At 34.7% G+C, this 27,646-nt stretch overlaps 5 protein-coding genes across 5 annotated transcripts in view; 3 read left to right on the forward strand and 2 right to left on the reverse strand.

The window, feature by feature from the left end:
* The first annotated feature begins 645 nt into the window (after nucleotides 1-645).
* LOC18012830 (serine/threonine-protein kinase BRI1-like 2) lies at nucleotides 646-4,256 on the forward strand. Its single transcript, XM_006395764.2, has one exon. It carries the CDS (start codon nucleotides 723-725, stop codon nucleotides 4,152-4,154), a length of 3,432 nt encoding a protein of 1,143 aa, XP_006395826.1. The 5' UTR covers nucleotides 646-722; the 3' UTR covers nucleotides 4,155-4,256.
* An 8,754-nt stretch (nucleotides 4,257-13,010) lies between these two features.
* On the reverse strand, nucleotides 13,011-15,821 carry LOC18012831 (protein SHOOT GRAVITROPISM 5). The gene is made up of 3 exons (XM_006395765.2): nucleotides 15,335-15,821; nucleotides 14,573-14,975; nucleotides 13,011-13,922 (listed from the first exon to the last, which is right to left on the reverse strand). Exons 1-3 carry the CDS (start codon nucleotides 15,489-15,491, stop codon nucleotides 13,145-13,147), a joined length of 1,338 nt encoding a protein of 445 aa, XP_006395827.1. The 5' UTR covers nucleotides 15,492-15,821; the 3' UTR covers nucleotides 13,011-13,144.
* Nucleotides 15,822-19,555: 3,734 nt separating this feature from the next.
* Nucleotides 19,556-21,391, forward strand: LOC18012525 (protein BASIC PENTACYSTEINE1). Its single transcript, XM_024151871.1, is given in 3 exon segments — nucleotides 19,556-20,743; nucleotides 20,746-20,926; nucleotides 20,929-21,391. Coding segments are annotated over 3 exon segments (852 nt in total). The 5' UTR covers nucleotides 19,556-20,221; the 3' UTR covers nucleotides 21,078-21,391.
* Nucleotides 21,392-24,011: 2,620 nt separating this feature from the next.
* LOC18012526 lies at nucleotides 24,012-24,964 on the forward strand. Its single transcript, XM_006395767.2, has 3 exons — nucleotides 24,012-24,067; nucleotides 24,243-24,401; nucleotides 24,488-24,964. Exons 1-3 carry the CDS (start codon nucleotides 24,050-24,052, stop codon nucleotides 24,740-24,742), a joined length of 432 nt encoding a protein of 143 aa, XP_006395829.1. The 5' UTR covers nucleotides 24,012-24,049; the 3' UTR covers nucleotides 24,743-24,964.
* Nucleotides 24,965-25,839: 875 nt separating this feature from the next.
* Nucleotides 25,840-27,646, reverse strand: part of LOC18012304 (65-kDa microtubule-associated protein 6) — a 3,983-nt gene continuing 2,176 nt past the window's right edge. The window contains exons 7-13 of the mRNA XM_006395770.2: nucleotides 27,467-27,640; nucleotides 27,228-27,379; nucleotides 27,052-27,139; nucleotides 26,889-26,962; nucleotides 26,722-26,796; nucleotides 26,258-26,633; nucleotides 25,840-26,184 (exon numbers count right to left, since the gene is read on the reverse strand). Coding sequence (XP_006395832.2) covers nucleotides 26,280-26,633; nucleotides 26,722-26,796; nucleotides 26,889-26,962; nucleotides 27,052-27,139; nucleotides 27,228-27,379; nucleotides 27,467-27,640 — 917 coding nt within the window. The 3' untranslated portion in view covers nucleotides 25,840-26,184; nucleotides 26,258-26,279. The remainder of the gene's footprint in view (nucleotides 26,185-26,257; nucleotides 26,634-26,721; nucleotides 26,797-26,888; nucleotides 26,963-27,051; nucleotides 27,140-27,227; nucleotides 27,380-27,466; nucleotides 27,641-27,646) is intronic.

The raw sequence follows: 27,646 nt of genomic DNA on the forward strand, positions 1-27,646 counted from the left end.
TACATTTATGGCTTGTAATACGATACTAAACTTAAAAAGAGCCTATACGAATGAGAAAATAAGTGAGCAACATAATGGTTACACCATAAAGTTTGTTATTGTAATTTGTAAAGTCCCATCTCTCTGCACATTCCCCCACGCCTCTGCCTCGACAGTGAATCTTGGATCAAACAATTACAAATCCTACCGAAAACAAAAAACACATTTCATACGCGATGCATATTATGATGAAGTTGGGTCCCATTTATTTTGACCATATACACCTCACCAAGTCACCACATGAATAGAGTAAACTAGCCTTTCGTTCGAAATAATTCAACATTACAAAGTTAATTTATTTATAGGCTATATAATCTGCAATAGAATCGTTTTATTATTAATGTGTCACCTTGTTAAAGTGCGTTTTTACTAGTTTTTAATATTTGTTCTTGAGTCATCTAAAAAATTTGGCTTACGAGATTGGTTGGAAAACATCACATGTAAAAAAACGTTATTCGATAAAGAGGTTAGTAACTCTCAGAATTGATATAAAAATTATAAGCATCAATGACAAAACAATTATTTAAAAATAAAAAGCAGCTTTTTCTTTTCTTCGAAAAGCCCTTTTCCCTCCTCTTCCTCTGCTTTAGCATCACCTTAGAAAAGAAAAGTCTTTATCATCTAACATTCTTCACTTACTTACTTCTCCTTCTCCATTCAAACTCCCGAAACCTTCCCCTCCAATGACTAATTCACCAAACCGGGTTCGGATCCAAACTCGGATCCAAATCCAAATCTCCTTCGTCTTCCTCCTTACCCATTTTTCTCTATCTTCTTCCTCTGACCAATCCTCAATCAAAACCGATGCATTATCTCTCCTCTCTTTCAAATCAATGATCCAAGACGATCCAAACAAAATCCTCTCAAATTGGACCCCTCGAAAATCCCCTTGCCAATTTTCCGGCGTCACTTGTCTCGCCGGAAGAGTCTCCGAGATTAATCTCTCCGGAAGTGGTCTATCCGGAATCGTTTCCTTCGATGCGTTTACTTCTCTTGATTCTCTCTCTGTTCTTAAACTCTCTGAGAACTTCTTCGTTCTAAACTCAACCTCTCTTCTTCTTCTTCCCTTGAGCCTAACCCATCTCGAACTCTCTTCCTCTGGTTTAATCGGAATCCTCCCTGAAATTTTTTTCCCTAAATACTCAAATCTCATCTCCATCACTCTCTCTTACAACAACTTCACCGGAAACTTACCAAAAGATGTTTTCTTAGGCGGCAAGAAACTCCAAACCCTTGATCTCTCTTACAACAACATAACCGGTTCAATCTCCGGTTTAACCATTCCTCTCTCCTCTTGCCTATCCTTGTCGTTCCTCGACTTCTCCGGGAACAGTATCTCCGGCTATATCCCTGATTCGCTTATAAACTGCACCAACCTCAAAAGCTTGAACCTTTCCTACAACAACTTCGATGGGCAGATTCCGAAATCGTTCGGTGAGCTAAAAAGTTTGCAAAGTTTGGATCTTTCGCATAACCGACTCACCGGTTGGATCCCGCCGGAGATCGGAGACGCTTGCGGGTCATTACAAAATCTCCGGGTTTCTTACAACAACATCACTGGTGTGATCCCTGATTCGCTGTCTTCGTGTTCTTGGCTACAGATTCTTGACCTCTCCAACAACAACATCTCCGGTCCGTTCCCGGACAAAATCCTCCGGAGTTTCGGATCTCTTCAAATACTGCTTCTCAGCAACAATCTCATATCCGGTGAGTTTCCCTCTTCGCTCTCTGCTTGCAAAAGCCTGAGAATCGCTGATTTCAGCTCGAACCGATTCTCCGGCGTGATTCCACCGGATTTATGTCCCGGAGCTGCTTCGTTAGAGGAGCTAAGGATTCCAGATAATCTCGTAACCGGACAGATTCCGCCGGAGATATCTCAGTGCTCGGAGCTTCGAACGATTGATCTCAGTCTCAATTATCTCAACGGAACAATCCCACCAGAGATCGGAAATCTCCAGAAACTCGAGCAATTCATCGCGTGGTACAACAATATCTCCGGGAAAATCCCGCCGGAGATCGGAAAACTACAAAACCTCAAGGATCTGATACTCAACAACAATCAACTCACCGGAGAAATCCCACCGGAATTCTTCAATTGCAGCAACATCGAGTGGATCTCCTTCACAAGCAACAGATTAACCGGAGAAGTCCCTCGAGAATTCGGAATCCTTTCCCGGTTAGCCGTTCTTCAGCTCGGAAACAACAATTTCACCGGAGAAATCCCTTCAGAGCTCGGCAAATGCACGACACTGGTCTGGCTCGATCTCAACACAAACCACTTAACCGGAGAAATCCCTCCCCGGTTAGGTCGTCAACCCGGTTCAAAAGCTCTTTCCGGTTTACTCTCCGGAAACACAATGGCCTTCGTTAGAAACGTCGGAAACTCGTGTAAAGGCGTCGGAGGATTGGTGGAATTCGCCGGAATCAGACCAGAGAGGCTTCTTCAGATTCCATCTCTTAAAAGCTGTGATTTCACGAGAATGTATTCAGGTCCGATTCTGAGTCTCTTCACAAGATACCAAACCATTGAGTATCTTGATCTCTCTTATAACCAGCTTCGAGGCAAGATTCCTGACGAGATCGGAGAAATGATCGCTCTTCAAGTTCTCGAGCTTTCACATAACCAACTCTCCGGCGAGATTCCGTTCACGATCGGTCAGCTCAAGAATCTCGGCGTCTTCGACGCGTCTGATAACCGGTTACAGGGTCAAATCCCTGAATCTTTCTCGAACTTGTCCTTCTTGGTTCAGATTGATCTGTCTAATAACGAGTTAACCGGTCCGATTCCGCAGAGAGGTCAGCTTAGTACGCTTCCGGCGAGCCAGTATGCGGATAATCCAGGACTTTGCGGTGTTCCTTTACCGGAATGTAAAAACGGTAACAATCAGCTCCCTGCAGGAACAGAGGAAGTGAAACGTGCTAAGCACGGAACAAGAGCAGCTTCTTGGGCTAATAGCATTGTCTTGGGAGTGTTGATCTCTGCTGCGTCGATTTGTATCTTGATCGTTTGGGCCATTGCGGTTCGCGCGAGGAAGAGAGACGCGGAAGATGCGAAGATGCTACACAGTCTGCAAGCTGTGAACTCTGCCACAACTTGGAAGATCGAGAAGGAGAAAGAGCCGTTGAGTATTAACGTAGCGACGTTTCAGCGACAGCTGAGGAAGCTCAAGTTTTCGCAGCTTATCGAGGCCACGAACGGATTCTCAGCCGCGAGTATGATCGGACACGGTGGATTCGGCGAGGTTTTCAAGGCCACGCTTAAAGACGGATCTTCCGTGGCGATCAAGAAACTGATCAGGCTTAGCTGTCAAGGAGATCGAGAGTTTATGGCGGAAATGGAAACCCTAGGGAAGATCAAACATCGAAACCTCGTACCCCTCTTAGGATACTGTAAAATCGGGGAAGAGAGGCTGCTCGTGTACGAGTTCATGCAATACGGGAGCCTCGAGGAAGTGCTTCACGGGCCAAGAACGGGCGAGAAACGGAGGGTTTTGAGCTGGGAAGAGCGGAAAAAGATTGCGAAAGGAGCTGCGAAAGGGCTTTGTTTCTTGCATCATAATTGTATCCCTCATATAATCCACCGAGACATGAAGTCGAGCAACGTACTTCTTGATCACGAAATGGAAGCTAGGGTTTCGGATTTTGGAATGGCGAGGCTGATCAGTGCGTTAGATACGCATCTGAGTGTGAGTACCTTGGCGGGCACGCCAGGTTACGTGCCGCCGGAATATTACCAGAGTTTTAGGTGTACGTCGAAAGGTGACGTGTACTCGATCGGGGTTGTGATGCTTGAGATTTTGAGCGGGAAAAGACCGACGGATAAAGATGAGTTTGGTGATACGAATTTGGTTGGTTGGTCGAAGATGAAGGCTAGAGAAGGGAAGCATATGGATGTGATCGATGAAGACCTTTTGAGTGAGAAAGAAGGTTCGGAGTCTCTGAGTGAGAGAGAAGGTTTCGGAGGGGTGATGGTGAAAGAGATGTTGAGATATTTGGAAATAGCGTTACGGTGCGTTGATGATTTCCCGTCGAAACGACCAAATATGTTACAAGTGGTTGCTTTGTTGAGAGAACTTCGTGGGAGTGAAAATAACAGTCACAGTAACAGCTCGTAGAGATACGTATCTCATGTTTTTCTTCTTCGTCTTTTTGAATTTGTTTTCTTTTTCCGTGAGACCTAATGTAAGTGTGGATCAATGATAAAAAGAAAAAAGTTATGTATAATGTATCAAACCTTTAACCAGAGTTTCAGTTGGTGAAAGTGAAAACCTTCTTCTGCTTTTCTTATTAAACGCTCGAAACTAAACAACATGTGAACCACGTAAATTGTTCCAATTGTCAAATTATATATACTTGTAATCTATTACAGTATATGTATGTATAAATGATATCTGTCAAAACAAAATAAAATAAACATTAAAAAAATATATATATAAGTTATGCTTAGCTGAAATATCTTCGAAAAATATATATTTGGGCCATATATGGAGAATTAAAAAATATAAAAAGAAATGAAGAAGAATAAGCATTTAGAAGCTTAAAAAGAAAACAAAAAGTATAAGCATTAGGCCCATGAATGACTTTTTCCTTCAGGCCTCTGAGGATCTAACATTCTAGTAAGACGACATTTGTGGGCTGTGGGCAGAATCAGAGAACACAAAAGAACGTTTAAGAAACTATACATTTGAGTAAAAATTTAATCTGAGATTTGCTGCGAGCATTCACCAACAATTATGAACATGTCGAGTGAACTAATTAAGAGAGTTGGATCTCAGAACTTCAATATTTAAATAATACGTAAATCACAAGTTAAAATAACAAAGATTTTAGCACTTTCTTGCATAAAAAAAAAGATTCCAACACTTTCTTGCATAATAGATGATTACATAAGAATGTCAAAGTAGTTTGTAACTGAGAGTTATATTACTCTTAGCTGCGCCGAATTCAAGTTCGGATCTGCTAATAATAAAAGTCGGAACATTTTTTTTTGTTGCCAAGAACATATATATATATATATATATTAAGTTACGATTACTCAAAATTCAATTATCACAGATATTTGAAATCTAACATGGATTATTTATATACATTTATTTGGATATGAATGAAATCATACAGACACTTTTTGAGGGTATAAGTTATAACATCCGTGCAACGTCCTACCATTGAGAGAATGTATAATGCATACTTTCAGTATATCTATAGACTATAATTGTATTTGTATAATATACACTATTGACTATAAGTATAAATCCGATTATCTTAGTCGTAATTCACGTGTGACAAGACATATCGATATGGAGGGATGAGTGGGTCCCATAATCTAAGGGTAATTCAGTAAACTAACAAAACAGAGTAAAGGATGTTGCAGGCGCGGGGTATATTTGTCTCTGCGAACTACACTGCATACGACTCAAATAGTTTTCTTTTCTCTGTAACATCAAAAAGGTAAATAAATAATTTGTCTCACTTTACAGTAAATATAACTTTTCTCGTCCTTTTTACAAACTTTTCCCGCAAAAAAACACACCTCGCTGTAATTGATAAATAAAAAACATATATATAGAGGTTAATATCAGATATCGAATCCTAAAAAAGAATATTGATGTTTTTGTTTTGTTTTTATATGTCACAATTTTGAATTTTGTTTCTTAAAGGTAACAATGCCACAATGCATGTTTCCTTTCCTGTGTCTGACACTTTGTTTACAGCCTTATCTCTTTTCTGTGGAAAACAAACTTTGGTCTTATTACTAAACTTATATAATTTCGTACATTAGCATTAAGGGTAATTGTAAAAAGAAGCCTTAAGTTCTTTGGAAAATAAATGCCAGTACAGTTGAATAGTCACTCGTATAAAAAGGTGAAGAAATAAATGAAAGCATGCTACACTTTCTTTATTATTACATATTCGTAATTACTATAGATGGCTAGAAGTAGCATATATCGATTTAAATATTCATAGAAATTTTTAGTTTGGTTTGAATGCAGATGATTTTCTGTATTGCATGTTGCATGTTGCATGTCTTAGTTGAAAAGATTACAAAATTATTGAATTATTAGAGAAAACAATGGAAAGTGGCTAAATGGAAAATACCAAAGAACAAATTGCGACATGGGCAAACATTATCTAAGTACACATATTGACATAAAGGAAGATGAACAATTTCTGAAGTTTAATTATATCTGGGATTATTAAATAAGAAAGGAAAATGCCAAAATAAAATTTACTAGAGCAAATATAAGAACAAAACTGAAAAAGACAAGAAAAAAAATGCCTCAGGTTTCAGTGCAAAACACAGATATGGCAAGAGAGGGTCCACCTACATAATTGAGTGAGACTTAATATTATCTTACACATATTTAAGCAAATAAAGACAAACCTCATTGGCTTCATTTCACAATAGTTAACTAAATATACAACATTTTTGGCCAGCGCATGTTCAACATCTATATTGTTAATTTTTTACGTCTAAACAAGACGAATTTGATAAAAAAGCCAAGCCAAACCAAATCAGAATTCTATTTGAACAAAATAGATACGAGTAATTCCAATTCGCGTTCAAAAAAAAAGTAATTCCAATTCAAATTTAATTTTCTAAGAAATTCTATTTTTAAAAACCAGATGTTATGACTTCCTAACGAAAAGCAAAATCTCCGGCTCTAAATATAACAAAAGAAATTGAAACTTTTGTTTTTTCTTATTAAAAAACAAAAATAATTTGGAGTAAGGTGGTAAGTTAACAATTTTTGAATACCCATAGATAAAGATGTGTCGATTCATACATCCCATCAAGGAAAAGAAGGGTATATTTGTCATGACATCAAAGCTAACATATGGTTGTTCCTTTGTGGGAAGTATGAGGCAATCCCATGTGATTAGATCATTGGAGATTTTCATGCTAAGCCACTTCCAAATCAAACAACTAAGTACATTAAAATAAATTTTAATTAAATATTAATATTAGATTTTGTATTCTAAAATCCAACAACTAAATAATTTATATTAGCTTTGCTTTTTTAATGTTTTAGACAAAAGTAGATTTGGTATAGATTATAGATAGAATATCATGTTTTGATTTGGTATAGATTATAGATAGAATATCATGTTTCGACCAAAAAAAATGTTTTGATTGTATCGAATTTTATGGCTTATAAAATGATTGTTTATGAGTTGTAGACGTGTATTTACATATTTTTTTATACGTGTATTTCATTGGCATATTTCGTAAAAACAAGCCCCTTATAAAAATGATCCACTCTAATTTTGCTCTTCTCCAATATGCTTTACATGTTCATCATATATTCACCAAAACCACAACACTTACGATTGAGACCATAACAATTTGTTTGACATGGGGAAATCATTTTCTAATCAAGTCTCTCGAATTCCAATATATTAACGCCAAAATCAGATTTTTTTTGTCAGGACGTTAAAATCAATGGTTTATATATACTCCGAAATTCTTTTCACATTCGATAACCCTTTTTTCAACTACTGAAATCGATACTAGAAAAGAATGGTGGCTACTATTCAAGACATTCCTTTAGGTTGAGAAAGATAAGCATTTAAAAGTTTAGGGAAGAGAAGCAAATATGCACATGCTATGGCATCCTATATAAGAGATAAAAAGCTAAACCCTTTTTGTGTTGCACGTTCCATTGTTCTTCCTTTTCATTTAAATTCAACTAAGTGAAGACCCGCATATACACACGGGAGTTTGTATATATATATTTTAATTTGTGTTTTGTATAAATTCATATATTTGTTCAGTGTCTTTTAAGAGTTAATTTATTATTTATAGGGAAAAAAGACTGTAGCAAATACAATCTATTTCGCGACTGGGTATTGGCCCTTCCATGTAAATATACAGTGATTTTGATATCATCTGGTGAATCTTTCGCTTAGAGAATTAAATGTTACATGATGTAAAATAAAAGATTCAAGTGTTATAATAATAATTAATAAATCCCCACTTGTATCTCTTCAGCTGAAAAAAGAAGAAAACAATTGATGGTCATAAATAAGAGTAGCAGAGCAAGGAAAGAAGAAAGAGAAGAAGATTTCAACCGTTTTCGGTCGCTTAGCTATGTGTGTCGTTTTAATAGTTGAACATATAAACTATGATTTGAAGTCAAAACTAAGAGTAACAACTTATAGTCCGTAAAAAGAACGAACATTGGACATGGGCACAGGGGGGTTTGGGAAGAACTGGTTCATGCATTGCATGCATGTTCGTGCAACAAAGAATTTAAGTTTCACTGCCACAACTTGACTATGCCGTCTAAAGTCTACCAACTCAATCACATTCCATAACCCAAGCTCGAAATTGAACATCTAACTATTGTGATTAGTCATATATGAGAAGACATGAAATGTAGGATAAGATCAAAATAAAATCCTATTGTTTAACTCTCATTATTCCAACTATCACTACATCAAAAAAAGGTAATGAGTTCTGGTATTTAATGCCTCACCTTGATAGCCAGTTAGCGAGGAAGCCTTCTTTACCGGAAGTCTTCCTTTAAAATCAGAAGTCAGAAGCTCGACCAACATATCATATTTCTACTCATTTATGAGTTGAAACAGACATAAGTTTGTGTGGTCTGTACGTCTTGGTCTCAATGATTTCAAAATTTAAAGAGAATCAGTAGCATTTCTAGACAAGATTTTGAAAATTCATGTTATACAAATAAATATAGTAAATCTGGGAGGCACGATATTTCATATGTTTTATATTGTTAGTATTTTATAAGATGATAATGCACTATGATATTTAGCAACCAAATGAACATACCTTATGGAGATTCTCCTCTACTATGATATTTAGCAACCAAATGAACATACCTTATGGAGATTCTCCTAACTCTAGGAATATCGAGTATTACTCATTATACTCATTTTCTTTAAATTATTTTCTAATTTGGTAAGAATTATTCAGTTCAAGATTTTGTTATAGAAAATTATCATGCATTCATGTTTCATTTTCATCCCATAAATTCATGACTCCAAGACCATATTATTCATAGGCTGTTAAAAACACCTGAAAGCGAAACATTTAAATGGAGATAAAGACCACAAAACATAATGAATATAAACTCAGACCCTAAACAGTATTTCCAAAGGCAGAAAATGTAACATATCCTCATGTTCTTTCCTAAAACCCTGAAAATAGCATTACAACTCTACTATGTATTTACCCCATTGATTTTTTATCTACATAAATTAAAATCTCTAGAGATGTATAATGTTTAGCCTTCACAAACTACATTGTTTTACCCATCCATGATCATATCTTCGCCACAAACCTAATCCCAAAGAATATGATATCCAGTCTATCCAGATGCACTAAGCTTGTCTTGTTTCACTGTCTACGAGAAGCCTCAATTTTTAGCTAAATTCGTCAACAATACCTTTTATTGATCCCAAATACAAAAGATAATACATTTTTACGAAGTTGTGATATTAAGTATACGTCCAACCCATTATTAATGATGTTCGAGAGATAAAACAGATGATAATTAAACTAATGAACCAAGGAAGCTAACCTCATCGATCTCATTGGCCTTTTTATGCGTCTGGCATTTCATGAATCTTAATCCTCTCATTAGCATGATTTTTCTCTATTGGCACATCGTTGATGTCACTCAAATAAACCACATAATCCAGTTTTTTATTAACCAACAACATAAAATTTAAGCAGATTGCAGCCTAAAACCAAAAATACAATTGGAAAAAAAATCAAAAATAAGAAAAATAAATAAATTACAGAATAGTAACAACAACTTTTGGGCTTCAAAATCAATTACGGATTAGCTTCTACTAAAACAAAAGAATACGTTGACAATTTAGTCAACAAAGGTAGATGGAAGCCTTAAACGATTGATATTCTTTAACAATTTTAAAACACTATTAACAGTGTCTGGATGTTCAGAAGTAGGAAAATCTACAAAATACCCATAATACAGAATCGTATAAGCAACCAAACTCTTGAACCTATAGCATAAGACATGACGCAATGTGAGGTAGGCAAACCTGGTGATAATAGATTTTCATGGGTGTGAAACACAACATTTTTAGAGGAAAAAGCTCCATATCTTATCACTATCATTTGATTTAATTTTGATCATTACCTATAACAGATGGATAAGAAAAGAACCCTTGAAAATGAGAATCAAATAAACGAAGAGAATAAAATGACAGTGGTGATCAACGTAATATAAAATTATTAAGTTGTATTTTTTTGAACTTAGATCCTTAATTTTGTAGCAATTAATAAAGATAAAGATAATAGTCTGGAAAAGGGGCTGAACCTCAAGGTAGAAGAAGAGGTAGAAAATGTGAATTGATTGTTTTTATTTTTTTAGAAGATACAAATTTGTTTTTTTTTTAAGGCTGATGTGGCAAAAAGATGGATACTTAGGTGTCAAAATTGTGAGACACAACTCACTCTTTATATAATAGATTTATAGTTTCACACCAACTTAGTATTATAGATGATCCAATCAAATTAATCTGTTGTAGTTTAAAGCAATTGTAATTTATAATCTCAAAGTACGCTAGTTAATGACATGCATCGTGTTAAAAGTGCATATATATAACATTATAACATGCACTCCAGGTCTCCATCGTTTGATACACATGGTTAGACAGACATTATTACATACATTGTTTCAAATTCACGAGTTTGTGACAAAATACCATCATCATACATATACATATACCTACATGCATTATTTTACACACATGTGTTTGGCCATTGGTATAGAGAAAGCCTAATATGCTCTCTCTCTCTCTCTACCTTTCTTTCTGTGACAAACATAGCTGCAGATTCTGCAAACCTCTCTGCGTGTTGACACAAATGATGAAAACGAGAGAGAGAGAGAGAAATAGTCGCTTTCAATGCAATTGAGTGCACTTTAAATGCAAATAGAAAAAGAAAAACGCCATGATTTTCAGTGCCATATAGTTGAAACGGAGTAACGGGCAGGCATTTGTCACTCTCTTATTTACTTAACCCACTTCTTTAGTTCTCTCAGACAGACATTCATGTCATTTCTTATTTATTTCTTCAAGTCCCCATTAATAAAGTCTATATATCCCTAATTTTTGCATCGAAATTGGTCCCGAAAGATGTACAAAAACCAAACCCACCTCGGATTTTAGATTTTTGTAGTGCTTCTTCACTCTCATACGCAAAAGATTGTCTTATTTTAATATTTTAATCGTATTTAATTTATATTTTTTTGGGTATATCATTTTCCAATCGAACTCTGTCTCTTTCATGCATCGACATTCATTTATTATGTATGTTCATACATCATAGACCTGTCCAATCTAAAAAATGTTTGGTTGGAAATATGAATCATCATTATAATGTAATAATTAATATCAGAAATATCAAACGTATCTATTATATCATCTCAACCGGTTTTGAAACATCTCTTATTTTTGTGTGGCTTTCCGTTCATATATCTTTCATTGTATTTTTTTTTGACAAAAATATCTTTCATTGTTGAATATAAACTTTCGAATTTCAATGTATATGCGGTGAATATACCGATATAAATCATCTCTTCTAAACATATATAAAAGAAGAAAAAAAGACCATTTCTTCTAAACGTAATGTGGTACTCGCAAAGTTTATAGTATTGAACTAATCGCTTAGATAACCACGCTAACTTGACGAGTGACTTCTTATTTATATACTCCTAAGTGTTTTTAACTGACTGTTTTATTTAGATTAATATGTCTAGATATCTTACTTCGAATCTCCCGCCTAATTCTACAAAATCTGGTGTGGGCTAATTTGAGTATTTTTCCCAGTGTTATATATGTAATTACGTATACGGATGATTTATTAGCTAAAGGCAATTTCTTATAAAATGGTTTTTTTCCTTATTTGTAGTAAATAAAGTCAGAAGTATATGTACAGTTTTTTAGAAAACAATAAATGAGTAGCTAGAAAATTTGCTATAATTTGTAATAACAACAACTGAAAATGGGTCGGACCTTTTTATCATGATTATAGATCAACACTTTTTGTCCGAATCTAACGAAAGATGAAACGATGTTTGCTTATGTACCTCGTTATAAGTGTAACGGTCACGGACCAAAACGACATCATAATAGTACATTTCCCATCACTCCATATGTTAACTCGTCCCAAGCAATTATAGCTTTACCCACTTTATGTTGGATTTTAATGAAATCTTTTTCAAACCTAACCATTATTGGCTACATGTAGATTTTGGTTTATCTGTTACATGGATTGTTTTAATCGGTAAAATGTATGAATTCTTATTAAAAAAAAAAATTTCAGTTCATGCCTGACGAAAAATATTGTAGACAAAACAAACACACGCAGAATTCTCAAGGTTCTATAATTTCAAGTGTCAAAAATTTTCTATGTGGATCAAGTACTATCATCTACGGATCTTTACTATTAAGTTTATCATAGCTCGCGACAAAAAAAAGTCTATCATAGCTCTTCGCCTCTTCCTATACCAATATCAACGTCCAAATTCCAAAATGGTTTAACAATCTGATTCTTTTCATGTTCTGAAGATTATATCAAAGATACTATCTGTGGTTTTCTAGTTATAAGAAAAAAAAATAAAAAGAAATATATAATTTTTAGCAAAGATGACATTGTAAACTTTAAGGGCAAATGAAACGCAATAATAATTTCTTTTTCAGCGATTTAAAGTGGAATGTGGCTGAAATAACAGTCAATGTTTTATAATAATTTAAACTGCAACAATACAGTAGATTGTCTGATTATATGAAAAATATTTTTTTCCCCCAATTTGAACTGAAATATAGTGGAAATAATAATACCCTGTACGGTTCTTAGAAATACTGAGGAACACTGATTTTCTTAACAACGTTGTAGATTTGAATCTAGAATATTATACACTATAGTCAGCACATAGATTCTTAATAATGTTGGACGAAAGATTTACAGGAGATTTAAATATAACTGAAAAAATAACAATTACAATAATTAACCATCACATGGCAATAAAAGAAGAGAGAGATATAAGACAAACCAAGATATTAATTAATACACAAAAAATATAAAAATGTTTAGTTTATCTCTTAGCTATGATCCCTCTCCGTCAGTATTCGCAGACGACATGTAACTCACCACAAGAGATGTCTCGTCCGACGCGGGAATCGCAACCGCTTGAAACTGTCCTCTACAAGTTTGACAAGTGACTTGCATAATCGTTGTGCTTACTTTCTTCATAGATAGTTCCTTTAAATGCTTCGCTCTCTCAAGCTCAGCTTGTGCTTGTTGCCTTATCTTCTTAGCGTTCAAAAACTCATTTTCCGCTATCTCTCGCTGCCTCTTCGCTTCTCTTTTAGCTTCCTCCGCGTAAGCTTTCTCCTTCATCGCTATCTTCATGATCTGTTCACCCGCCATTATTTCTTTTATACGATCAAAGTTGTTGTAATGGTGATATGATGATGATGATGGAGCAATGGAGAGGTTTAAGTTTGTGGTATCATGGTTATGATGATGATGATGATGATGATGTTGAGATGGTTCTTTAACTTGGTGTTGTTGGTTTTCTTGATTAGGGTTTTGATTCGGTGTTAATGGAAGAAGCTGGAGTTCGAGGTTGAGATTTGATGAGTTGGCCGTGAGAATCGTTAAAGATGAGTTTCTCATATGAATTGGACGCCCTTCTAGAGGTAGAGGAGTCGCAACCGCAACCGCACCACCACAACTCGTTTCGCTAGACGGAGTGCTTGCGGTTGAGGCGGTTCTAGAGGAGCAGGCCGGGACAGTGACGGCGGTTTGTGGCGGCGGCGGCGGTTCACGGTGAACCTTTCGTACGGAGCAGTTATCTTGATGTTCAATAAAACTCTCCACCCTATAAATAAAAAGGAAACCTATCAGTTAAATTATTTTATATGGAATAGGGGTTATGAAATGTCAAAGTATATATTATACTGGTAAACTTATAATTTAATATTAAGGTTTCTCTATCTATGAAAAAGCTTAAGCACTTATATACTATATATTAACATGACTTTAGGTCCACTAAAAGCCTGAAAAAATGTCATTTCTTTAGAGACTGTGGTCACATCTATCATTAATCTAATTAATTTTGTTTCATTTTGTCTTAAAAATTAAAACCAAACAAAATAGTGAAAGAGAAATCTCAGAAAACTCTGATGCCTACATATCAACACACAGAATTAGTAAAATTCTTGAGGGATGGTCAAATCAAATAGTACTAAAACTATCAATCTTGGTTTTGGGTCGCAAGAGCAATTTTCTATTTTAGACCATTGTTTTTTCTTTTTGTATTTATTTGATCTCCTAACTATACAAAACAAACATAGCCAAATTACTTGTATATTAAGCAATTTTTTTTAGCATATCAAATCCGTCCAAAAGTTTGCATCTTTCATGAATAATACCAATAATTGATAAAGTCGGTCCAAATTTCAAAAAAAAAAAAGTTGGAATCTTTCTGATTAAAAATCGAATTACAGTGAGAGGAACAAGAAGTTAAACCTGGAGAAGACGCGACCACAGTCACAAGAATGGCCTCTAGTGCCACAAGTTTTGAGATGAGCCTTGTAATCTGATTGAACAGCATAACCTTTAGAGCATCTCTCACAAACCCATTGCTTATGGTTACTGTGTTTTCTTCTGAAATGCTTTTTGATTCCCACAAGATCTCCAAGAGCATGACAAGGATCGTGGTGAAGACAAGTAGGTTCAGGGCAAACATAGACTCGTTTCTTCACCTCTATGTTGCTGTCTCTCTTCAGAAGCTTCCATGGAACCTTGTGACGTCTTCGATGCATCTGGAGATTTTGGTCTCTTTGAAACCCTTGGTTACAGATCTCACATATGTATCTGTCTGATTCAAGAAGGGTTCTTGGTGATAGAGACACAACTACTGCATCTGGATCTAAATAATACAGGCAAAACACATTACTTAGATTTCCAGAAACAATAAGTTGAGTCTTTTTCAGTGTTTTTTTAGAAACAATGAGATTTTTTGATGGGGTTTAAGAAATAACAAGAGAAACCCATTAGTACACCCATAAACTTGAAAAAAAAAAATCGAAACTTTTAATATCAAACCCATGAAAAAACAAGTCTTTAATTTGATTAAACATTAACCAAAAAGGTGTGGTTTTTAATGGGGTTTAGGAGAAAACCAGTGAAACTCTATAATAGGCCATAAGTTGATATTGGTCAGAAGGAAAAAAGAAAGAAAGACCGAAGCTTTAGAATTAAATTTTTGTAGTGGGTCTTTATTATTACCTGGTGTACCTGCAGGTCTTCTTTTCCTTTTCTGAGTGGATGTGTTTGTGGCGGTGACCCCATTTTCTGAAGAAGAGAGGAAAGGATCAGAAGAAGAAGAAGAAACCACACAACATGTGTTAGTGTTCTTGTTGGAAGCAGCAACGTCCAACATCATTTCTGCTCCTTGATCGTTTCTTATCAATTGCTAGCTACTTTTCTTTCTCTCTCTTTTTTTACTTTATTGTGTTTGGATTCTAGAGATTGATTTGATGAAACAACAAGACCAAGAGACAAATAAAAAAAAAAAGAAGAAGAGGAAATTTTGAAGATAGTGGGAGGTTCAGCTTTACAAAGAAGAGGATTCGGACTAATAAAAAGAGAGAGAGAGAGAGATAGGGTGAGAAAAGGTCTAATAAGCTTTCTGCAACAAAAGCTTTTCAAAACTTTTGAAAGTTCTCATATGTTATATGATGAAAGCTTTTTCTTGAGTCTCTCTCTTTCTCTCTCTAGCTCTCTCCTTGCTATTTTGAATCATTAGCCTTTCTCTCTCATACAGTTGGGAGCTTAGAGCAAGTGAGGGGGTCTTTGATGATGCCTATACTGCCTCTGCTTATAAAGCTCATTGCACTGTTCCATCATTACATACAATCTATATATACACTCTCGGAGAGAGATAGAGAGAGAGGAAGGTTTTTATTTAGATTTAGATTTACATTTAGATTTTTCTTTTTGTTATTTTGTATTTATTTTTTAGACATTTGTTTCTTAGAGTATGTTGGATATATGGATGTTTGGCTTGGACCCATATCTTGTCTGATTGATGAATTTGTCTGATTTTCTTGAACCTTCACGTACTATTTTTTATTATGTGCAAGAACATTTTTAATATAGTTGTGATTATCTACACGAGTTTTATCTCAAAAAATGAAAGAAAATGTTATATCATACTTTCCATTAGGAGGTTTTGGATAGATCCAAATTCGAATTTAGGATTATCAAATTATAATGCAGGTTATAGATTTGAAATATCAGAAAGTTCTGTTATGTTTGCAAATTATGAGACAAAATTAAATATTCATATGGTGCTCACTCTTAGATGATGCAAGAATAATTAAATAACTAGGTTAACATATTTATAGCGTGATTAACTTTTTGACTGTCACTCTCAAGTCCCATAAATATTAGTGTGATTATAGATCACTAATACATCTTGCATTCCATTATTGTTAAAGCAATCCAATAATATATAAGACAGTTTTAGAAATTTTGCCATTGTTAACTACATATGAATGTTATGTCATCATGTTTCGAAGGTTGGTCCACATCTACATGACTACATGTTAAGATTCTTTTCGAATTACACTTGGGAACAAAGGAGAGGAAAAAAGGTATATGGTTCTTGTGAATAATCCAAGGATATAGTTGCATAATTGCATTAAATACCAAATTCTATAAGTTTTCAATAATGCAGACAACAAACTATTATTTTTTCTATTTGGCTTATATAATGGATGTACTAGCGCCCATATAGTTAAGAGGGGAAAATAAAAGTAAAAATTAAAGTTGTGTAAATCAAAATACTGTACACGTAGATTCATAATTCTATATTGTATACGGAGTTTAAACTGTACATTAAGAAATTCATATTCGATCCCAATCAAAGGAAAATTAAAAGACTGATCCCGCACGTGACCTTACGTATTACTCACGTGACCCTTTTTCATCCACCTTCCTCTGTCGTTTCCTTTTAGGCTTTTGCCTTTCTTTAGTCATTCCTTAAGGAAGGTTTCATTAACAGATCTAAAAATGAGGGGGGGGGGGGGAAGTTTTTTACAATGAAAAATTTTCAATGAAAACTTCGTCAAATTATATATCGATAAATCCTTCAAGAATTTAATACTTTTACTAGTTTATTAGTGTTGAAACTTACATGAAACCTACAGAAATTAGTCATTGTTATGAACTTATGATCTAAATTTCTGAATCATCATAGAAATATTACCTCATTAACTAGCTCGCGTCTGTTAGATAAGGTTACAAGTTTTTCTCCTATTAAATAATCTAACACTCCAAAACAACTTTGGTTATTTTAAAACACATTTTGTTATAGTAAAATAGGTTGGATTTAAACCCAAGTTAAAGACGATTAAAATTATAAAATGTGTAAATATGCTTTTTCTGTTTCAATTGTAATTGTCATATGTATTCCTTAGTTTGATGGATATTTTTTCTTCCATTTATTCATTTCTACATTCACTCGTTGTTTTTCTATTTTCCTTTTCTCGAACAATTTCGCTGACTGCTGCTGATAAAAAAAAAAGGAAACGATGCTTCAATAGTTCCAAATCGACCGAAAGGCAAAACAAAACCAATAAAACGAGAGAGTTACGGTGACAGCTTTTCTATAAAGAAAATTAAGAAACAGAATGAGATCGTGATTGTAATCATTTCCTAAGATGACCTCCCAAATCTCACTTAACCACTTACTTCACTCTAACGACCGCCATCGATTTGATTTTTTTTCCCTAATACAAACTGCATAATACACAACTATAATACGAAAACTGTGTTAAATGAAATACAATCAGTCTTATTTTTCTGGAACTCGAAATTGGAATTTGAAAAAAGAGAAATGGGTTGGAGGAATATAAAGTGTGTCGTGTTTTTTGTTTCTATTTGCTGTCCTCAAAGACTAATATAATGGAATATTTTGTTGTTTTTACAAATGAGAGTTCTCAAAAACCATTATACAAGTTAATGAAGTTAGAGATCGATTTTGGTGACGAAATAAAAAATTATCATTTAGGCGAAACTAACTTATTGTTAATACATTAGTTATATATATAAACAAATAAAATATTAATAACCATAATAAACTCAAAAGATAATATGACAAGGAATAAAATAAGAATATTAAATATGAATATGGGATTTGAGTTGGAAAGAGGGATCAAGTCACATGCTCCAAATTTACAAAGCAAAGAAATGCCATCATCTCCCCCAACTCCTCCCTCTGATTCTCTTTATCTTTTCTATTTATCTTCAATTTTCTATATAAAACAGTTTAATTAATTATCTGGAGAAAGAAAATCCCCAATTCATCATTACTTATTTTATTCGGATATTTTGGTCTCATGCCTTCATCCTCAAGTTTGGCATACATCCATAAATTCTAAAATGCTGCAAATCAAATCTCAAGAGTCTATTATACGAGTTATAAGTGTGTATATAAGTATTAAACTGGTCACACCATATTTAATTGAATTATGATATGAAAAAACAAATGTATTTTTTGTGTGTGTGTGTGCAAGAATAAAAGAGGTTTGTTAAAATGTGATTATAGGCCGGGAAGAGTGTTGGGCCATGACTATCATTCCACTGGACGTATTGTGAAATTAAAAATGATCATTTAGTGAACTTTCCGGCCTCGGGCCCTCGGCCTCTATGATAAATGGTTCGTATTCGTTTATGGGCCTGCTTGAATTATGCAACGGCAAGGATGTATCCAAACTCTGAAGTCAATGGAATTTTTTTAGCAACAATATTGGTCTATAGAAAAAACATTTTTCGCATGCATAATGCTTAAAAGTTAAAACATATTAGGACACAAACCACAAATCATAGCGACTGTTTTATATTTGAAAAATACTCTCCATAAATTTATTACAAAATTGAAAATAAAATCAGCAAATAAATTTACAAAATTGTTACAAAAAATTGAAAATAAAATCAGTAAATAGATTTATGTTACTCTTTGTTTCTTAGTTTTTTTAGGCACATAGAATGGGTTGCCTTTAGAGGTTTTGGTTTAAACATAATCACATTCCCCCCTAATGTCTTCGCTCTTTAAGAAAATGTTTAACAAATATACATATATTTTGTTATTAATTTATAAGTAGTACAATGCAAAGGATAAGGAGGAGTGAGCTTTGATTTTGTCTTCTTCTTCTCTCACATGGCATTTGCCTAATCTTTATGCCCTACAAAATTACAAATAACCAAAACTAATTACTTTTCACAATAAATAAAATATATATGTTGGTTTTTAGAAGATTTTGTTTTTGTATATTTAAAAATATCATATTTAGGTTTCTCGCTAATTTACAAAAAAAAAGTTCATATTTACGTATATCTTTTTACCGTCTCTTTCCTCTCTCATCCTTCATATTCTCTCAATTAGGTTTTTGTTTTCTTTTTTTCTCTCTCTTCTTTCTCTTTCCCAATCTCTCTCAGATTTCTCTCTCCTCTCTCTTTCAGGAGGTCAAAAAATTCCTTAAAAAGTCGTTTAGACAAACCCATATAAGATTTTTCTCTCATCAATCTATGCCTCTCTCTCTCTCTTATTTTTATTGAAATTAAAATGAGTCTTTTTGTACTGTACCGACTTTTCATTTCCGTTCTCCACAAGTTGTTAAGATATTCATGATAATTGACTTATGATCTGATTATTTCGTTGCCGTGAAAGATCGATGCTTTATGTCTTATTTCCTTAGATCTGGTTCTGGGTTTGTCAGATCTGTAGACCCTTAGTGGAGCTGCATGTGTGTTTCGAAAACAAATGTCCAAATAATATTTGATTTCGTTTAGGATTCATGCTTTAAAAACCTTAACTTTCCTTTCTGGGTTTCAAAGATCTATGCTTTTCGTTTGACTCTGTTACTAGATCTGAAGAAATGGAAATAGAACTTGTGGTGATTTCAGAGAGAATTTCAATAAATCCGAGATTGAGAATCGGATTCTCTCGTCATTTAACCACAATTTTAGAAACTGTTTGGCTGAAGATTCGATTGCTTAATTGTTCTTAGATCTTACATTTCTCTTATTATTTGGATCAAATTTGGTTTTAATATACTTAAATTTGTGTGTTTTTTGAATGGCATTGTTTTGTAGTTTCTCAATTTTGCAATGGATGATGATGGATTTCGCAACTGGGGATACTATGAACCAGCGGCTGCTACATTTAAAGGTAGTCTTGGTTTGCAGCTAATGTCTACTATTGACCGGAACACTAAACCGTTCTTACCCGGTCGTGAACCAAATCTAATGATCGGTTCGAATGGTTCATATCACCCGCGAGAACACGAGAGCTCAATCCCCATGAACTATAGCTGGATGAACCAACCAAAGGACAACAAGTTCTTCAACATGTTACCACCAAACTACAACAATGTCCTCTCCGAAACCTCCACTTCGAATTCGATGTAGATGATGCATCAACCGGTTCTTAACTCATCCCGGTTTAAGGAAAACTCGATTCCTCCTCCTCCTCCTCCTCTTGAAGATAAGCTTAATAAGAAGAGGAAGACAAAGAGCTGCAACACAACAACTACACTAAAGGCTAAGAAGCTTCAGAAACCGAAACTGGAGAGCGACACTACTAACAATGTTCAGCATCAGCAACAACAACAACGTGTGAAACCGGTTAAGAAAAGAGTGTTGATGTTGTGATCAACGGTGTGAGCATGGACATTTCCGGTTTACCTGTACCGGTTTGCACTTGTACTGGAACACCTCAACAATGTTACCGATGGGGATGCGGTGGATGGCAATTGGCTTGCTGCACGACGAACATTTCGATGTATCCTTTACCGATGAGTACTAAGCGACGCGGGCAAGGATCTCGGGTAGGAAGATGAGTCAAGGCGCATTTAAAAAGGTTCTTAAGAAATTAGCAAGTAAAGGTTATAGCTTTGGTAATTCGATTGATTTGAAGAGTCCTTGGGCTAGACATGGAACCAATAAGTTCGTCACGATCAGATAGTTTTGAGTGGAAAGTTCAGATCTTTCTCATTGATCGTGTATAGATACCCCAAACAAAAAAAAACCTGTGACCTTCTGTTTTTTTTCTCTTCTTCTTCTTCTTCTTCAATGTAACTTCTTCGTTTTAGGGTTTGATCATATTTTAATTCATACATTTTGATGGACTCTTAATTTTTTTTTTTGTTTGTTTGAAGAGTTCGTCGAAAAAATGTCTAGAAAAATTTGGCTTTCTTGTTTTTCTTCTTCTGCAACCTATTTGATTCATCTTTAGGTCTGAAATGTTGTCTGGTTTTTTATTTATTTACTGACTTGTAAGTTGTAACCGATGTTATTTACAATTTATTTTATAAATTTCTGATTACGAAGAGAAGAAATTTACATTTGTTTCCGTATATAAATCATTGTCATAAACAAACTAATTCGACTTCTAAGTTCCAACCATAAGAGTGTAAATACGTAATCTAAAAAAAAAAAATTGGCGAGTGTGCATATATACACAAATGAGCAGATATGGATTTTGGACACCAAAGTGACTAGATACTAATGACATAATCAGAAGCTAATTAAATCTAATGGCTGTTATCATCTCTCCCTCGATAAGCAATTTCTAGAATCTTCGATCTCTTACTAGCGACCATAAACGTCATCGCCTTCTACTGGCGTTACTCTCGCCGTGTCCGGTCTAACTCCGAGGAGTTGTTAATAAGCTTACCTAGCACTAAAACGTCAGATTCGGAGTTTCGTTGAAGAAGAGAATCGATATTCTGTAGGGAAATGCGAAGTAGGCACGAACGAACACGTTTAACTGACCGGTTCTGCTAAACCGGGATTTTGTTTTCCCAAAACAGATAAGATCGAACGGTAGTTGCCTGCAAGGAACAAGCCATGGATCAGCAACAAGCTTTTCAGAGCCACCGTCTAGCTGGTGTGCATCCCACGTGCAGAGAGATCGCGTGTATGAAGTGTTTTAAAATCGAGGGGTTGCTTTGTATGTATTTGTGGATGAATTGAACATTTTTGGTATCGATTGAGAGATCGTTGTGGCTTGTCGCTTCGATAATCTCTTATGTTAATTACTTAATTTATCATCCCTCGCCGCGATTAGACTGATTCTGTCATTTATTGCTCTGGTCGCGCGTCTCCATACCTTCATTTTACCGGAGTTTTTTTCGTGAAAGTTTTTAAAATTTAAAAGTTTCTCATAACGGTTTTTGTTTTTGTTTTTTTAAATGAGAGAGTTCGATGACTTCAAAAGTCTAAAACAGACAATTGAAGAGGACAGCTCAGAATTCGGTTTCTTGACTTTAGGTTTTTTTTTTTCCTGTTCTGTGTTGTTTTATAAGTGTAATTAATTTACAGTTATGAATTTCTTTCGCTACCTTTCATTCGTATTGTCAGCCCAATACTAATTTTTAAGCCCATTTAGTGATAAATGTAAAATCAGTAACAACATATCACACTATCAGAGATCAAAAGTACTCACGCAGTTCTACCTATAGAGTTGCTAGTGTCTGCATGTGTATATCTAAGCTGCTATAATTTCTGAACATTTTTTAAACCAAAGCTTAGATTTGGTCTTTAATATGCTCGAATGAAGCCATGGTTTTGGACCTGTTGACTATAGTATCCCAGTCCAAAATCAATGGTTGATAATAGTTTTGATAGTTTAAAAAGTTGCAGATCCTATTCCTAAATCAGAAATATATAACACCCTTGTCATGCTCATTAACAAGGGTGTTGTATATATATATAAAACTTCACGGTTACTATAACTCAAATAATAAAGTGTGTTACCGTATCAAAACGATCATTAAAATTATAAAATTGATGTTGGCTGAATTGGTGTGAAAAAAGAAAAACGAGAATGTTAGGTGTTTGAATAATTAAATTCATTTTAAGTTTAAAATAATACTCCCCATCACTTTTTCTACATATAATTACACGGCTACTTAAATTACTCCACTTATATATTTACTGTATGTATATGGTTATTTACATGCACTGAAGTTGTGTATTTATAGTAAGATTGCTTTTCTATGTCCATACAGAAAACGGCTTGTTGAGTAAAGTAAAGTGGTCGACCTCATGCTTTCTCCTTAACGGCCGGCTTTAGCTAGTTATTTTGTTTCTTTTTCTTGCAATTTTTATATAAATTTGTAATTTAACGGAATACAAGCGATAGCTTTCTCTACATCACCAATCTTCTTCAAACCCTAAAAGGGAAAGAAGAAAGAAGAAAAAAAAAAAGTATGACATGAAACAAAGCGAAAGATTGTTCGGATTTTCAAAGAAAGATAGCATCTCCTTTTGCTAAAAGCAAGAAAGTGTATATAATATATAGTAGTTCTTTAAATCATCTTTTTAGACCCTGTATCAAATAAAATAGTAATACAACTCAATAAATATTGAAAACAACATCAGTTTCGATATGCAAAAAACAACATTAGTTTCGATATATTAATTACCCTTTGGTGAATATATTGTGAATGTCACTTGACAAGTATTTTCAATGTCATCTTGTAATTTTATAAACATCTTGGGCATGCATAATGATTGTAACGATCGAAAATAAACCATATGTTTAGTAATTGTTGATAAGATTTCTAGATGATGATATTTTTTTAAAAAATATTACCTTTTATACACTCCATTTACAGATTTCATGTATTGGAGTTTGGCACCAATTGCTATTTTTTTTATAAATAAAAAAATCTAAGAAAAGTTTTGTTACCCATACACCATTTGGATTATATGAAAATGGACCTAACAGAAAAGCAAATAAAAATAGTGGGAGGTTAAGGAATCTTTTTCTGCCTCACATCTTTTTTCACTGTGGGGTTAAAAATCCCTCCTTTTCATGCGAAACCGACTTTTATTTAATTACCTCCTCACATTTTTTTTTAACCCTTTTAAAACACACAAACTCACTCACATTCACATTCCTTTCTCATCTCCTTCATCTTCACGAAGCTCATGGACTTCCATTCCTCAGTGAGTTTTTATTGTTTCTCCTAATAAAAGCTTTCTTTACTTCCTAATTTTTAGAGAAACACTTTGATTTAATTCATTTTACGAAATTCAACACCTTATTATCGAAAACTGCAAAAAGAAAACAAAAAAAAAAGCATCTGGTCTAAACTTCTCTTCTGTTATTTGATTTCATTAGGGCAAAACAGAGAGTGTGGAGGAGACAGTGATGATGGATTACGATGAAGAAAACAATCAATTCGACGTAGAATTTTGTCCAGTTGAGCATCCGATTGAACCGGAAGAAGAAGACCGTCCGGTTAAATGTCCCGTACCAATCACATCTTCTCTCATCCGCGTAAGTTTTTGGTTTACAAATCAACAAATTTACACACTAATCTCGTTTAAAAATCAAATGTTTTAAAATCAATTTCGATCGTGAAGAATTCAACGGGGAAACCAAAACCGGATTGGGTCAAACACAGAGCCAGCTGCGAAACTCCGGTTAATCCACCGCCACGTCATGTCCGTAACGTACGAAAAAGACACAACTCGGTCTTCGAAGGGAACAACAACTTCTTCACGAGATCTATGATGTCTTCATCGACTCTTCGATCTCTTGATGACGAAACCACAGCTCGGAGATCTAATGTCACAATCTACCGAGTTCGTCAGCAAGTTCACGAGTTCGAGCCGTGAAAAAATCAAAAACTCTGTGTTCAGATATTAATCGATCGGTTCTTTTGGAGATGTTTTCAAGACGGTGGCGAATCTCTCGGAGAGTGCTTTTTCGCCGGCGATTTGATTTTAGTTTCTTTTCAGTGTAACGGAGTAACGAAAGCTCGTTTATGTAGTTTCGGTATAGTTTTTATATTATCATCCGGTGATAACCGGACGGTCAGATTCGGTTAACAATTTATAAAATGGTATAACTTTTTTATTTCGTGTGTGTGATGATGAGTAGGCCTAGTGATGATGTGTGCGTGGTCGAATGTTAGGCCTACTTAACTCAAGCCTTTGTTCAGGCTTACCCCTAAGCCCATACATCTTTTAAATGTCGTCGTTTTACATGAAGAGGAAGCAGAAGAAACAACATCCTCCTCTAATCCAAAAGACTTACAAATAAGCAAGCATAAGAGCTTATTAAAATAGAAGATATAATAAGAGATAAGTTAACTTATAAGAGTTTTATCTAAATACAAGTACAAGTAAAAAGTGGATGGACAAAACATCAATATCAAATATTCTTAAATTGATATTATAAAAAGAAGACTGAGAATTGCTCAAACTAAGCATATTAATACTGTTTTACTTGCAAGAAAATCCTAGACACATGGGCTTGTTAACACTTTCACTAGACTTGTTAGCATTGCATTCTACTTTTTTTTTTTTTTTTTTGTAAAACTGTTAAGACTTGCATTCTACTTGTTCCAAAGATGCTCTAACAAATTCCTCATGGATGATTTAAACCCTATGTTTTTCCTGAGAAAATTGAAAATAGTTGTAAAATCTCATTTGAATTCAGACCGATACTTTTGAATATTAAATCACTTATACATGAATTAACAAAGCACACCTTTTGGAAAAAAAGTGAGAGTGAAATTTTTGCTTTCGTCTAGTAAGACTTAGAAACGTGGAAAGTTGTTCTTTGTAGTGGAAAGTTGTTCTTATAGTTAGACAAATTACTGAGTTGGTATAAAATTTTATTAGTGAGAATATTAAGAGAAAATAATGGGGATATTAACAACCAATTTAGCGTTCAGTTTTAAAAGCACTAGAAAAAACACAGATTCAGCTTTCACATCTCAAAACAAATACGTATATATATACACAAATACGTACACACAACAAAAGAATTACAAATACGTACACACAACAAAAGAACATACACACTTTCACACGACCATTTCACAAAATGTAGCATTTCTCACTGAAGATAAGAAAAAAACTTGTAACCTCTAAAGAATAACAGATTCAGTTTTATTTTATACTCTTGTCTCTCCATATCTCCTAAAAAGTCAAGTCACCTTCTGTATTCACAAGTCTGCATCTTCTTCACATCATTATTAAGATTACTTCACAACGCCTGCACGGCTGCACCACATATCCAACTTCTAACATCAATCTCTGCATTAAAAAAGCTGAAAAATCTACCATAAGGGCAAGTTAATGCTAATCATTTGATTCTTTAAAGTTTTGATTCTTTTCTCTTACCGGTGCAAAAGGAGAGTCAAAGTCAGCCTTGGAGAGGCGAGTCTGGCTCAGAGCTATAAATCGATGTGTAGCTAGTAGAAACTGTATCTTCCTTATGTATAGCCACAAAGTTTAAGGGAGTAGAAGTGAGTCTCCTGACTTCTTTGAAATATCCGTTTTGGCGATGATGACCAGAGTAAGATCTTGGGGTCAGAAGAAGGTCAGGAGTTGTTGTCCCAACCGAGCTTCTGCGAGGCGTAGGAGGTACTGAACCATTGCCATTGCTAATGCTATAACCGTTGGGCTTCCTGAAGCTGCTGCTTCTTCTTGGACTCGGTTTTGATCCGTAAATGGATTCCCTTTGGGTTAGTAGGAGATCCTGCCTCTTCTTTTGATCCTGCAAAGAGACATAGAACTTGCTTTTTTTAACGAGAGAGATTTTTTCAATATATCAAGAGTTGTAAGACAGCCTTTTTTTTACAAACCCGGTATCTTTTCTTTTCCTCTTCCTGTTGTTTCCTTGTCAGTTTATAGTCTTCTAGTATGTTAACCAAGCGAACCTGTAGAAAGTAGTCACAAGAAATCAGAGAAAAGACTTTAATATGTGTTGATATCTCTCTGCTTTTACTTTTTTTTTAAAGTGTTAACTTACACCATCGTATAGAAATGACTTCTGCGTTTGGTCTTCCCAAGCTACCGTTTTCTTGATAAGATTGTCAACCATGACTGCAGAAAACAAGAAACAAAGGAATAAGATCGATTACTTAGTCGACTTAACCTTCGAAAACTAGTAAAATGCTAGAGGTGGAAAGTACTGGGGATCTTATTGATTGTAACCCGGGCTCGTTCTGCACGCTTGAGATTTACATGTCCACCTCTTCCAGCGCTATACCGGTTCTCATCCTGAAACCAACAAAGGAATCTTTAGAATACATCCTTCAAAGATGCCATTTTTTCTTTCGTGGGTTTCATGCTTTAAGCTTCTCAATACCAGGTTATATTCTTCCAACCAATTTTCCTCTTCACATGCTGAGAGCCAACGGTCAATCCTGTCCATGATATCTTTACGGCTCTGTGCTTCGTCTTTAATGTTGTTTATCTGCACTTCGATATTTGCAAGAAGCTCTGAAGGGTCCACTAATCCTGAAGAAAAACAGGGAAGCTTGGTTTAAACAAATGGATTTGGCAAGTAAACAACCTATTCAAGAGCACAAGTTCAATCACATTTACCAGAATCTATCAATGCACTTGATTTCTCAGCTGAAGTGCTTGTATCAGGTTGAATGTGAGTTATTCTACAGAGATCCTCTAGCTCAGACCTTCGTTTCATCACAAGCTCCTTCATTTTGCTAGCTTTTAGCTTACTGAGACAGTCCACTTCATCAGACACCTGTATTACAGGCAAAAAAA

This window comes from Eutrema salsugineum, unplaced genomic scaffold (assembly GCF_000478725.1).
Source record: "Eutrema salsugineum unplaced genomic scaffold, Eutsalg1_0 scaffold_6, whole genome shotgun sequence".
NCBI lineage: Eukaryota > Viridiplantae > Streptophyta > Magnoliopsida > Brassicales > Brassicaceae > Eutrema > Eutrema salsugineum.